General features: G+C 36.0%; 1 protein-coding gene and 1 long non-coding RNA gene across 2 annotated transcripts; both read left to right on the forward strand.

The window, feature by feature from the left end:
- The first annotated feature begins 2229 nt into the window (after nucleotides 1-2229).
- LOC148715187 (uncharacterized) lies at nucleotides 2230-3145 on the forward strand. The gene is made up of 3 exons (XR_015972468.2): nucleotides 2230-2642; nucleotides 2776-2846; nucleotides 2945-3145. It is a non-coding gene; the product is annotated as an uncharacterized LOC148715187 (long non-coding RNA).
- A 723-nt stretch (nucleotides 3146-3868) lies between these two features.
- On the forward strand, nucleotides 3869-7184 carry LOC113462720 (uncharacterized). The gene is made up of 7 exons (XM_026804664.4): nucleotides 3869-4174; nucleotides 4416-4457; nucleotides 4562-4677; nucleotides 5985-6033; nucleotides 6155-6304; nucleotides 6430-6567; nucleotides 7027-7184. The coding sequence occupies exons 1-7, from the start codon at nucleotides 3890-3892 to the stop codon at nucleotides 7063-7065; spliced, it is 819 nt and encodes a 272-aa protein (XP_026660465.4). The 5' UTR covers nucleotides 3869-3889; the 3' UTR covers nucleotides 7066-7184.
- Nucleotides 7185-13357: the final 6173 nt, after the last annotated feature.

The following is a 13357-nucleotide window of genomic DNA, read 5'->3' on the forward strand; positions in this document are numbered from 1 at the left end:
ATTAAAAACTTAATGGCTTAGTTTTTAAGTTGAATTGAGTTTCGACTTGTATATTGAGGCCTTCTCCTAGTTGGACATAAACCCCCCCGTTTTTCCTTAACACGTGGTTGTGAAGAACAGTAACATGCAGATTGATAAGTAGATTCATGGTGGTCATGACTGTGTTGAATGGTGCAACATGCAAGATCGGACTTCCGTACAGCTACGATAAAATGTGGCTCTTAGAGGGGGAGATTCTTGGATTGGAGCCATAACATAATGAATGAAGTGCAATGTGGCTCTTGGAGTTTGGGTTCTTGGATTGGAGCGATAACTTAATTGACGAGTACTAGTCGATTGGACCGAGGAGGGAGTTAAATTAGGTCGCATGAAGGAAGTGGCTGTTAGGGATTTATAAATGATTGGGCTTATTTTAATTAGTTTTGACCAATATATTAAAGTCTTCTCCCAGTTGTACTCCTCAACTTAAAAGCTCAAGTTATTAGGTGTTAGGCTTCGCTATCTATATGAATCCATCTACCTTCTACTGATTATTCTATGTGAGACTAAATCTCACATATCATCAACTACACCTTCATTATGAAATGGTTGTATACAAGGTTTACCGTACCAGTGCGTACCGGTCCGGCCTAGGACCGGTATCGGATCAGCGTAGAATCTGGTACCGGAAGTTTATCGTTAGAGGACCGGTACGGGCCGGTACAGGACCGGTATTCGGAACTCCAAAATCCGGCCATTCAACAAGACCGGTACGGAGCCGGTACAGACCGGTACCGTACCGGTTTGGGCCGCCACCGGTACGCCGACCGGTACCGGTACGACGAATCTTGGTTATATAGATATTAGACTTCAATATTTATACTACATGGATCTTTTAAATTCTTCTCAAGTATTGGTTGTATGGATCATGTTGGGTTCACAAAAAGAGTAGAATGCTTAAAATGTGCTTTATTATATCAATTGTTAGCAAAAAAAACTAGAAAAAGGTCAAACTATAAATGGCATCTAAAGTGCCTGGTAAGTTTCAATATTAATCATTGCTTTACCTACTTAGGTTTCCTAATAATCATGCATATCAGGGAAAAATAAATATAATTCCGTTATGTGGTATTCTTATTGAATTTCATATTTTGGTATCTATATATTTCCAATGCAATTTGATGACCTAAGAGAGTGCTACTTTGTGTGGTGTATGTCTGGATGGATTTAGGTATTTAGGTCATCGAACCTAAGTGGGCGAGAAACAATACATATTTTTAAATCTGAAATCACATCACCATGGTTATTCATTCTCTAAATAAGGGAATCATCCATCTCATGGTTATTCAAATAACGTTAGGTGTCGTCTAAAAAATCTTTAATCTTCTAGACATGCTACTATAACTACTTTGATTGGATAATTGTTATCCTTTCAACTTACAATTCTAATATTGAACAAAGTATTTTTTCAGCTATCCAAGAACCACGTTATATTTTTTACCTTGGAAAAAAAAAGGATTCAATCCATATTTTATCATACAATATTATGTATGATAAAAACATGAATCTTTTTTCTTGAAATCAGGTCTCAACCCCATTTTCCTACTTGTAATTTACACAATATGGAAGTGAAGTCTTTATTAAACACTGACAAGCACAACCCCCCCTTTTTTTTATTTTGTTACTGTAGCGATGTGTTGAAGGCGAGTAATTGAAACTGGGAGTGTGGCATAATCTCTGGTGTATACTGCGGTGTGACATTTGGTCACTGCACGCGTCTCATATGGTCATTAGGAGGAACCGTTATTTAAGAGTAACTTTGGAAATCTTGCACAAGAATTTAGAATTCAGAGGAAATAAGGATCAGAGAAGAGGGGATAAAAGCACTTGAAGGAGGAGAGTGGGTTGGAGATAAGGAACAAAGATGGGGAAGATAAAGGGCTCAGTTCATTGAGAACAGCATTAGTCTTAGATTTGCACAAATGGCTGTGGAGACTCTGCATTCATTGTGGTAGCAAAGTACTTCCTTTCTGTCATCTCTTTTCGCGTCAAGATTGGAAGAATAATACATAGAGTTGGTGCTCAATGAACTGCTTTTGAAACAGTGTATCACAATCCTTGTCTTTCATCATCCTCTACTTGTTCTTATGGGTTCTGTATTTTCATCAGCCAATATTCACGTTTCTTTACTCCTTGTATTCTTCCTCCTCTTCTTCTTGTTTTCTTTATTTCTTTTTGCCATTGCATGGGTTTGGTTATTCAAAACATATAATTTTTCATCTTAGTTGGACGCAATGGTACATAATCAGCTCACTGTTTGATCACGTCTGCTTTTGAATTATGCATTCAATTTTTCTACACTATTAATCTTCTAATCCTCATTATATTTTTTCTTTTTTGTTTCACTTTTTGCAGCATCGTGTTGATCACGATCATGTCTTCCTTTAATGAAAAATTTATTAGAGATGCCCATAGGAGGCGAGTTGGTCCTTATTCTGAACTGGTTTTCCATTTTCCTATCTTTTATACTTTGCATGACTTTTTTTGGAATCTTTGGCACATCAGGCTCAACGTGCATGTGTACCATTACATGATGAGAATAGGGTTGTTCAATTTGGCTAGGCTCTTTAGGCAGCAGACTGGGCTCTCTATCGAGGATCTCGGTAAGTAGAATTCCTGAAACTTCCTTGGAAACTCTCTGTTCTCTTCTTTTCCATTCAGAAATACTGAAGATGCTGTGATAAGAACAAATGTTGATCGAATTATCTAACGTGAGGCATTTGTATTGTTAAGCAGAAAGCCAACCGCATAGGAATGTTCTATTCAACTTGATCCTGGTTATCGAAGATATACTTCCCTTCATTCAGGTGGTGCCTCCTTCAGTCTGCTCTTTCTCATCACATATACTTTCATGCACGCATTGTTGTGTTTGCATTCATTTGGCTTCTTCTTTTCTCGTATGTAGGCCCAAGGAGATCCCAGAAAGTGCTATCTGAGGCTGCTTCCATTGATTAACGGGATAAGGAATGCGACCATGCAAGGCACTCCAAAACAAGGTTGGCGCCATTTATACTGTGGCCTTCTGTTGTCACCCCCAGTGTGTCCTTATAATGGGCAAATCTACTGGTTTCATTTTTCTTGTTAATTTATAGTCTGCTTTACTACTCTGTTCAGTTATTTTATCCATTATTCCTTCATTAAGTTTGTTGTTTTTCTGTAATTTATAGTAAAAGCTTCTCCTGGCAGTTCCTTGTGATTGTAATTTGAAAAATTACTAGGATAATACTCGTTCTGCCCCTGATGATTTTCTCCCATCTTAGTTGCACAAGCTATCTGACACCAAGGTAGATCTCATGCTTTTATGAAGTAACAAAAAAGAAAAATAAAGATATCTTATTGGAAATAATAACATCTAACTTCTATTCTAACATCATCATCACAAGCACTCCAAATAACCTATGGAAGTCAGGCTTTATGTTTTCAGCTGAATTGCATTGCTTTGATGATGAGGAAAAAAGGTAGTACGCATTTATTGACGATCAGCTAAAAGTGAAGATAATAAAGCCTGAGCAATAAGCCAGACACATTTCCAAAATGAAGAAACACCTTGTATCATATCCGAATGACAATTAAAATCTATTGCAGTGATCACATTTGTTCACTATGATCGAATTAATTTATCATGACTTCTCTCTAACGAGCATTAACATTCTGTCCTGTGATTACCTTGTAGGACCGAATTTATATGGCTATCGGCAGCCTCATTTGCTTCAGACTGTAAGTGAAAGTTGCTTACATTGCGAAGAACTTCTTCCGAGTTTCTGTTTCTCTTCTTTGCTGTGAAGCTGAACGGTCTGCTTGCATTGTATGCAAAATTCGGCAGGGATTTGTGCAATCTCTACCTCGTTCAATGCAGAATACATCTATCGGGCCGGCTGCGACGCCAAACCAATCATCAGTTCATCATCCGAGGCCGTTTCGTCCGCTGATGTCAAACCAACATTTGGCTTGTCATCCACAGCCCCAGCAACCAGAAACTGCTGTGGAACAAGATTTGCTATCAAGAGTCGGAAAAAAGATTCAGCTGGATCTTAATGAATGGTCTGCTCCTGTAGATGCAGTTGATGGCAAACCATCACTGCAACCATGTGTTGGTGACTCAACAGCTAGAAATGGCTGTTCTTATATGGATGGTGTAAGATTTATTTTTACCCTGGCATGGTCTTTTTATTTACATAACAGTGCACCTGTATACAGATACTGGTGTCTGCATTGAAATATTGAGTATTGGTTGCTATATATATATATATATATATATATATATATATATATATATATATATATCAAGAGATATATGTAGGACTTCACAAAGTATATAGAGTGATAGTTTGTGGACTAGCAGGAAAACAATTAGCTAATAATGCATACTGATACAGGTTGGATGGTTCAAACAGCCGGATATGCTGCAAGACGAGCAGGTTGGTAATTTGCTGAAATACACAGCAGCCTGAATTACTTAGATGTTACTACTAAGTTTTTCTTTATATATATGTCTCTATTTGTATGACTATGTAAATAGCAGAATGATCGAAAGAGGAAGCAGCCAGAACAATCTGAGTTTGGTAATGTTCGTTCGGGTGACAGTATAACCTGGCTAGGTAAAAGCTGTGGGATTTCCTCTAACAGCACTTCCATGAGGTAATGTGCTAAAATTTCCCAAGAAAATTTTATTTTGTTACCCTGCAATGTAAGCTTCCAAATTAAATTTCTACTGTGACAACTTATCAATAGATCGCAAGTAAAATCAGAATCAAAATTTTTCAGATATTATAACCTCAGATGTCATGATAGGAATTAAGCAAAGCCCTGCCAGATCCAAAATATGAGCAGAAAACAATAAGAAACCTCTCCACCCAAATGTTAGAGAGGTAACATCAGTTACAAGAGAATCTTATAATCTTATATAGTTGTATCCGCCTATTTGATCTGCAAACTCAACCTGTCCATCCTCTCAAACATAATATGTACATTATGATATGGCTGAACTACTTCCAAGCGAAGCCTGTTCAAGGCACCACGACCGCATGGCAACCTTTCGTACATGGGTTTCACCATAAATTACGCTGTAGTTCTGGATTTTTCTCTTGGTCATTGTATCTCAACTGCAAACCTTCATTGGCTGACCTAATTGAGGGAAGTTCGATATTTGAAACTCTCAGATTACCAATATTTAGTAGCATTAAAAATCTGTCCAAGTTATATTACCTTTCATGTTGTTTGTCTTCCACCTCATTCTCATGGGAAATTTTCTGTGATGCATTCTTTGATATCCATGTATGATTAAAAGACTTTCATCTTGAAATGTATTCAATTATATACTTTTCATACTTAAGTTTCATAAAAGTGGGACTCAGTCCAAGCACATAAGAAGTTCATCAGAATTCAGAAGCAAATATAAACCCCCCGGATTGGCATCATGGTTTGCAACTCAACTGTGATGCAACACGTGTTTCCATCATGTGAATTGGTGCTGACAAATCCTTAGACTTCTCGACACATGCAAAGCCATGACAATTGAGAAAAATCAACTTAAACTAATTCATCTCATTGTTGGATTTCCACCTCTTCTGTAACAAAAAAAGATTAAGCATTTGCAGTGACTGGATAAATTTGTAACTTGAAACTCTTAAGAAAGTTCTGGCAAGATTAAACAAATCGAAGGATAATGAAGAAGGGCATATGAATCAAGCAGATAAAGAATAATTCATTGGTTTTTTCTTTAAATAAAAGTTAGGGAGGATTCTTACAAAACAATAATTTCAACAAATTATTTTACTTGTTCGCTGTTCTATATAAATAAAGTGATTATTCATCTGGTATACTCCTTGACCTTTCCAGGTCTTTGAATTCCATTGTGAATTCTTGATATAACATCTTCTATCCAGTTATCTATAAACAACTGCAATTTCTCTACTATTCACATGATGCTCATTTTATAATTGCAGCAGCATGCAGCAATTCTCAATTGGAAATTCTGGACAAAAACTCCTCAGGGTACAACCTAATTGTTTTTTCTGACAAGCATTGTTTTAGAATTCCTTAATTGCAACAGTTGCTCCTGTATCTTGTCAATTTGCCCAGATTGTGTTCTTATGTTAATCAGAATTACTGTCAGGGGCTACCACCACAACCGTCCTCTAAATGGAACACTACATCATACCAATTACGTGCCATCCAGGAGAAGTCTATCAGAGGGATTTTACAGAGTATAAGTGATATTGGTGGCTCTCAAAAGCATGAGTTATCTGAGAAGGCTGCTGTCATGGTAAATCCAGAAAAAAATAAGATAGATGCTTCGAAAAAGCAGCACGTTTGGCAAGATTCTTATAGACTCATTACTTTCTTCACTCACTAATTAATGGAAATTTTATTTTATCTGGTTGCAAGCAGCAAGTACAGTCTGCATGCCAAAACGTGACTCCAGCCAAGGAGAATATCTATCATTACTCCAATTCTTTGCCATTAACACCTGATCCTGGATCCCATCCTGCAGCTTTTGTGCAGGGTGAATCATCTAAAAGACAGGAGGTATCGTTTTTTTTTTTTTTTTTCTCGCTTGAATCAAGTTCCTATGAGCCGTACAGGTTGCTGAGGGCCTGTTTAGATCCTCAGCAGCCATCTTGCAAGACTCACCCTAAGATAGGAGTCGACTGAGGAGACAATGGAAGAGGGAGATGGCTGGATGCTGATCATTATCACAGAATATGTTCGAGATACTAAAAGTTACCTATCCGGATATATTCGGCATCCTAAAATCTTAGAATTGCAGGGAGCATCACTCTTCCTGATCTAATTCACACCTGTTCGTTCCTTGCCTCTCAGCCAGACTTCTACTCTTGTGGGAGTTACCTTGAAATAAGTTAGCTCCTGAACGCATGCTAGCTTCTGGGAACTTTTGACATTCTGATTATAATTATAGAAATAGTTGATGATGACAACATTGCAGACAGTTATTAATATATTTGGTGTTACTTTCTTTTATTCCAGGGTAATGATGCTGATGTCGGGCCATCTTTCTTTTCTTGAAGATTACAAAGACCAGTGGGCTGGAAAAAAGAGAGGTTTAGGAGGTGTCTCTCCCCTGTCGAAACCTAGAAGTTCAAAAAATCTTATATCCTGCATGCGAAACTCAGTTTACTTTATTGGCTAGATATTTGACAATTTGGTATACCTGTTCATACTTTTACTAATTAATTCTGAACATACTGGAGTGCAAGTGGTTATGATTTATGCTACTTAGAATTGGTATCAAACCCAAAGTTATCAGCAAATGCAAGGTAGTAGGGGGCGCAAGGAAATAATGGAAGTACATTATTTCATGGATTTCTGAGAAGATGAAAACAATGAGGGAGCATGTTGATCCATATATTATAACTTCGATAAGTTAGCTTGAAGAGAACAATATTGGTGCAACCGAGAACTTGCGGCCTGAGACAACAACAAAAAAAAAGGCCTCCTCAATATGATTGAGTGCAAGCTGAGCTTTTGTTGAACAAAGTATGGAAGATAGAACAGTCTCAAATGGAATTCTTACAAAGAGATTGGAGAAAGCTGTTCACTTTGGATGGATATGGGGTATCCATATCAAGTGTACTGCAACAATGCTTATGCATGAAAATCAGCTAAGAATTTGATATACAAAGCTGTTCACTTTAAATGGAATTGCGGCCTGGAACAACCCAGCGCCTGTTCTGGAGCCGAACTGGAGTTGGAGGAGATCGAGTCCTCCTTCTCGGTCTCATTGGAGGCTGGGAAACACTATCTTCCATTGTTATTTAACACCCTTCCTTCCCTCGAAGCAGTCAGCTCGAGCCTCTCTCTCTCTCTCTCTCTCTCGATTTTTCCCCATGCCCTGCCTCTGTTTTCGCCGAGGGACGTAGCTGGGCCCTTGCCGGAGGCAAACTAATACCAACTCCGCCCCACCTGTTTTCTCTCTCCCTAACTGTACCGACCAGAACGAGCGCCGTCGGCGTGTCTTACCGACGATGCTCTGGATTTTCGCCACACTTCCCTGTTCCAGCGTCCATCTCCTCCTCTGTTCCACCGTTCGCCGGACTGGCCTCACGTTTCAAACCACCATTGACTTCCGGTCCTTCAGCAGAGCCTCTCCTTGATGACCAGTTGTGACCAATGCCGGAGACTCAGAGCCTCAGCCATCGGCGAACGAGTTGAGGCTCATACGAAGCCCCGAGACCCCTGTTTTAGCCTCCCCTGGTCTTTTAGTTTTCTTTCTTTTTCCAGTCACCCGCCGCCCCATCAGGTATTTTTTAAAAAGCTGTTTCAGCTTTTGCGGGAAGCTGAAAACAGCTTTTGGGAGGAAGCTCCAATTTGGAGCTTTTGGGAGGAAGCTGTTTCAGCTTTTTCGGAAAGCTGTATTTTTGACAAAAATGCCCATATTAAAATAACATAATTACATAGTTTGTCCCTTTATAAACCTAAAAATCTGCTAGAGCCAAGAACCCTAGCCGTCAGACTCCCTTCCGTAAGAAAAGGTTTTTTTCTTTTCAATTTTTGTATGCATCTCTTGAACCACATTTTAGAAGAAAAAACTTTTAATCCTTTTCTATACCTTCCAAAATCAATCTATTGTTTTTTTTATCATCAACCTTGCGGCCCACGCTGAGGTCCTCCTCGAGCGTGGACCACGAATAAGAGCCCCTGGACCGCGGAAAATTATTTTATGAGAAATTATGGAAAATTATTATGGAAAATTATTTTATACTAATAATTATAATATTTTATACCTTTATTTTTGTATTATACTATAAATATAATATCATATTATATTATATTATATCATAATACATTAATATGTTATGTTAAATAATTTAATATTATGTTATATTATGGAAAATTAGTTTATACTAATATTTATAATATTTTATACCTTTATTTTTGTATTATACTATAAATATAATATCATATTATATTATATCATAATACATTAATATGTTATGTTAAATAATTTAATATTATGTTATATTATGGAAAATTAATTTATACTAATAATTATAATATTTTATACCTTTATTATTGTATTATACTATAAATATTATATTATATTACATTACATTATAATACATTAATATGTTATTTTAAATAATTTAATATTATGTTATATTATGAAAAATTAATTTATAATAATAATTATAATATTTTATACCTTTATTATTGTATTATACTATAAATATTGTATTATATTACATTACATTATAATACATTAATATGTTATTTTAAATAATTTAATATTATGTTATATTATGAGAAATTAATTTATACTAATAATTATAATATTTTATACTTTTATTATTGTATTAGACTATAAATATAATATATATTACATTATATCATAATACATTAATATGTTATGTTAAATAATTTAATATTATGTTATATTACCAAATATTAATTTACTCTAATAATTATATTACTATTATGCTATATTAACATAATATTATTTTATATTACAATAATATTATACTATATCGTATATTTATGTATTAATTTATGTTATATTTTATTATGTTCTATTGTATAATACTGTGCAATGTCCTTTATGGTAATTTTGTCATACAAAAGTACTTTCTCAGTTTGTTTACCAAACACAAAATAAAGTACCACAGCACTTTACGAATGTAGCTACCAAACAGCAAACAGCTTTTTATAACAGCTCTACTTCAGACAGCTCTACTTCCAACAGCTCTACTTCTAACAGCTCTACTGCCAACAGCTCCCCCAAACAGGACCTTAGATAGATTATTAGATTTAGATTTAGATTTAATTATTTTTTTTATTTCATTGACTTATTCACATTTCTCAGCCACATAACACAGTCGCACAAAACACGTAAGGCTTAAAAATTCATTACAACCCCAATAATAATCATGAACACTTATAATCTTAATTCATAATAAGTAACAAACTTGTACAAGTACAAAATTCAATCATCTAACCAGTATCAATAATACTTTATTTATTCATTCTTTCATCCATAACCCCAACTGTAACCAAGTACTAAGCATTTTACAACTATAAGAAAAAAAAAGGGTTTTTTGCATGGATACCCTTCTAAATATCGAATTTTGCATGAATACCCTTCCAAAATTGATATTTGCATGTATATCCTCGTAAAACTCTGTTATTGTACAAATGCCCGTAATATAATGGTTGTTCTAACAGTGTTAAGAAAATCATATTTATATTAATTAAAAATAAAATAAAATTTTAAAATTACCTTATTATCCTTGTCTTGTTTCTCTGCTATCGGCATCGCGATTTAATTGCATGTCTATCCATTAAGGATATTTTAGTTATTTTAATTTGAAACCGTTAATTTTTTAACGTCATTAGATAGCATGGGTACATATGCAAAAATAAAAATAAAAAAAAAAGAATAGAATAGCAAAACAAGTGTTTTACGAGGGTATACATGCAAATATCAATTTTGAAAGGGTATTCATGCAAAATCCGATATTTAGGAGAGTATTCATGCAAAAAACCCAAAAAAAAAATTGGTGTAAGCTTTATAGTCTAGTAAAAATCTCTGCACATTTATACCAATATAATAATATAATTTGAAAGTAGCAACAAGCAATATCAAAATGAAAACATAAATTATAAAATCTCTTTTCAAATCATGTAGTATAATTCAATTAAACTAACAAATATCTGCACAAACATACATCAAATATCTATCTTATCAAAAGATACATATCACAAATACCAGCAAGATCTTTATTTAGCATTTGTTTTATGTGTCTTATCAACCGTTTCTCATTATCTCTCTAAGTTTCATAGCAATTATTTTTTCGATTTTGGACTAATCAAGATCATATCTCAGTCCAAGACCAATAAACAAAATACCCACGCGTAAGCCTGTGGAGGCTGCTCCACATGTAAGCCCATAGAAGCTATTTTATGACGAGAGTAGTCCAAACCAATTCTTATCCATTTGATTATTACACATTATTCTTTTCATATCAATTCCAATTACATGGTGTATTCCTCAAAATTTCAAGATAATTATAATTCTAGTTCATATAGTCATATCTTTAATAGTTGATATCCACATATAATAAACATATAATTATGTTTATATCGAAAATTATATAAATAATATCATCTCATGTAAAACCAAATCTATCAAGCTCACGATGCAGATCTAGCGATAAAAACTAATAAACATCTATGTATATACTGATGATCAAATGCAAGAATTTTTATCTCTACCGCAACCAACTCAGCTACAACGTACCAACCACACTTAACATATCCAGTTAATTAAATATCAATATAAAACTAACATATCCTCAATCAATCACCAACAATATTAATAAATTAATCTCTCACTAATTTTATAATTTTAGGCTTCCAATATTTGAATTACCCATATTTAATTGAAAATTAAAATAATAAAGGGTCAGGGCCTTACTTCGATTTAGAAACTAGAGTATAAAAATCTCATTGGGCTTCTTCTTGCTCGGATGACCGCACCCCTAACGTAACTCAATTCATCTAATCAAGAAATATGTATCTAATCTAAAAAAAGGGTAATATATTAGGAGTTATCAAATATAGGTTTAATGGTACCTGATAAACATCGAGTGAAGAAAGAACATTAGCAGTGTCCGACGATTAGGGTCGGTGTCAATCAAACCAGCTAACTTATAAAATAAGAATCAAACAATAATACATGTAATAAAATAGAGATCAGGGATGATAGTGTCCAGTGATAAGGGTGGGACATATTGCCCAATAAGAAGCATGATTTAGGACTCTCCTTATCGAAGGTCGATTAGAGGTCTATAGAGGAGGCTAGGACTCTTGCCTAGGATTCATAGATCAATGTAATGAGAGACAGAGAGGAAGAGGAGAGAGGGCTCTCTTCTTCTCCCCCAAAATAGGGGAGAGCCCACCTCTTCCTCTTCTTCTTTGAATCAAGGTGGCGGCGACCAAGGCAGCCGGTCCTGGTGACGGCGGCCGAGGGCGAACCCTCCGCCGCAACAACACCGGCGACTGTGGTTGGCCGGTGTAGAAGGGATGAGGGAAAAACACAAAACAAGAGAGGACGGGTTTGGTCCTTTTCCTCCTCTTTCCTTTAACCCACAGCCGACGACCACTTCCTCGGCGTGAGGCTTCAGGAGCTTCGGGCATGATGGAGATTGGTGGAGACCGGCGCCAACCAACTACCAACAATGATGAACAAAGAAATGGGGCCGAAATAGAGGAGACTCGGTTCAAGGATTTCAGCGTCCATCCGACGATAATCCGGCTAGCTACGATAACCCTAAGGCCGGAGAATATAAGAAAGAAGAAATATTAAACGCTCCAACAAGTACATGGCTTCTTTTTCCCCAACGAGAAGGGTGGCAGAGATGCAGCGAGGAGCTCCAAAAAAGAGGGAATTCCGGCGAAGATTGTTTGAGATCCATAAGCGAGGGCTTCGAGGAAGAGGGGAGAGACTTTATAGGTGATGGAGGCTAGGGTTTCCTAGCCTCCGATAAAGTCGAAGAGGAGCCGGAGTCGGCTCCTCTTCCGACTCAAACGAGGGAACTTCGTTCCCTTCTCTTTTTTTTTGGGCCTATTTAGAGATGGCCCGGGCCAAGTGCTAGGCCTTGTAGATATCATGATGGAAATTTCCAAGCTTGTGCAATAATGTCTTATGAGTATACAGCGGTTGCCATAGTTTTGACCCATAATTTCGAATCAGAGAGACATGACACTTTGCCTTGTAAATTATTTAGACTTTGCATTATGGACTCGTTTGTGCCCGAGTTATATACCTCGTTTACACTATAAGCTCTATGCCACATGGGATTGGTGCAATTCATGAGGATTGGAGTGATACATGGTGCATCAATCGAACCATGATGGGTCATTGTTCACGTTCGCATATTTTCTCTATCCTCCCCTTCTTTCATGCAAGTAAGAGTTGTAACGTCTCAATTCAAGTGTAACGAGAAATATTTGAAATTAGGGCTAGCTTAGCCATAGTTGGTGTGAGGTTTGTTCCAACTTTATGAAACCACATTAAACTACACCTGCTTGTATCAGTGAAACTTATAATATCACGATAATTTAATGCTACATACAAATCTATTTTTTAGAAAAATATCTGCAAATACAGCCAATACTTGTTACATTGATTGTGATAAAGCTTATGAATTGTAACGTCCATATAGTTACTATATTTTCTATCTATATTGTTGTTATGCGTACAGCTCAACTGTCGGTATGTGTTTGGTGAGAAGCGGTTTATTGATCATACGCCAGCATGAGACTGTGCATTAATTTTTTGTATCTAAAAATGAGCACATAT

The sequence above is a fragment of the Phoenix dactylifera genome, chromosome 1, assembly GCF_051530095.1.
Source record: "Phoenix dactylifera cultivar Ajwa chromosome 1, Ajwa_hap1_PhDact_Kaust_v1.1, whole genome shotgun sequence".
Taxonomy (NCBI): domain Eukaryota; kingdom Viridiplantae; phylum Streptophyta; class Magnoliopsida; order Arecales; family Arecaceae; genus Phoenix; species Phoenix dactylifera.

Coding starts and splice junctions, on each gene's coding strand:
- LOC113462720 (XM_026804664.4), top strand. CDS start 3,890: ATGCAGAATACATCTATCGGGCCGGCTGCGACGCCAAACCAATCATCA. Junction 4,175..4,415: donor GCTGTTCTTATATGGATGGT/GTAAGATTTATT, acceptor ATACTGATACAG/GTTGGATGGTTCAAACAGCC. Junction 6,034..6,154: donor CTGGACAAAAACTCCTCAGG/GTACAACCTAAT, acceptor AATTACTGTCAG/GGGCTACCACCACAACCGTC.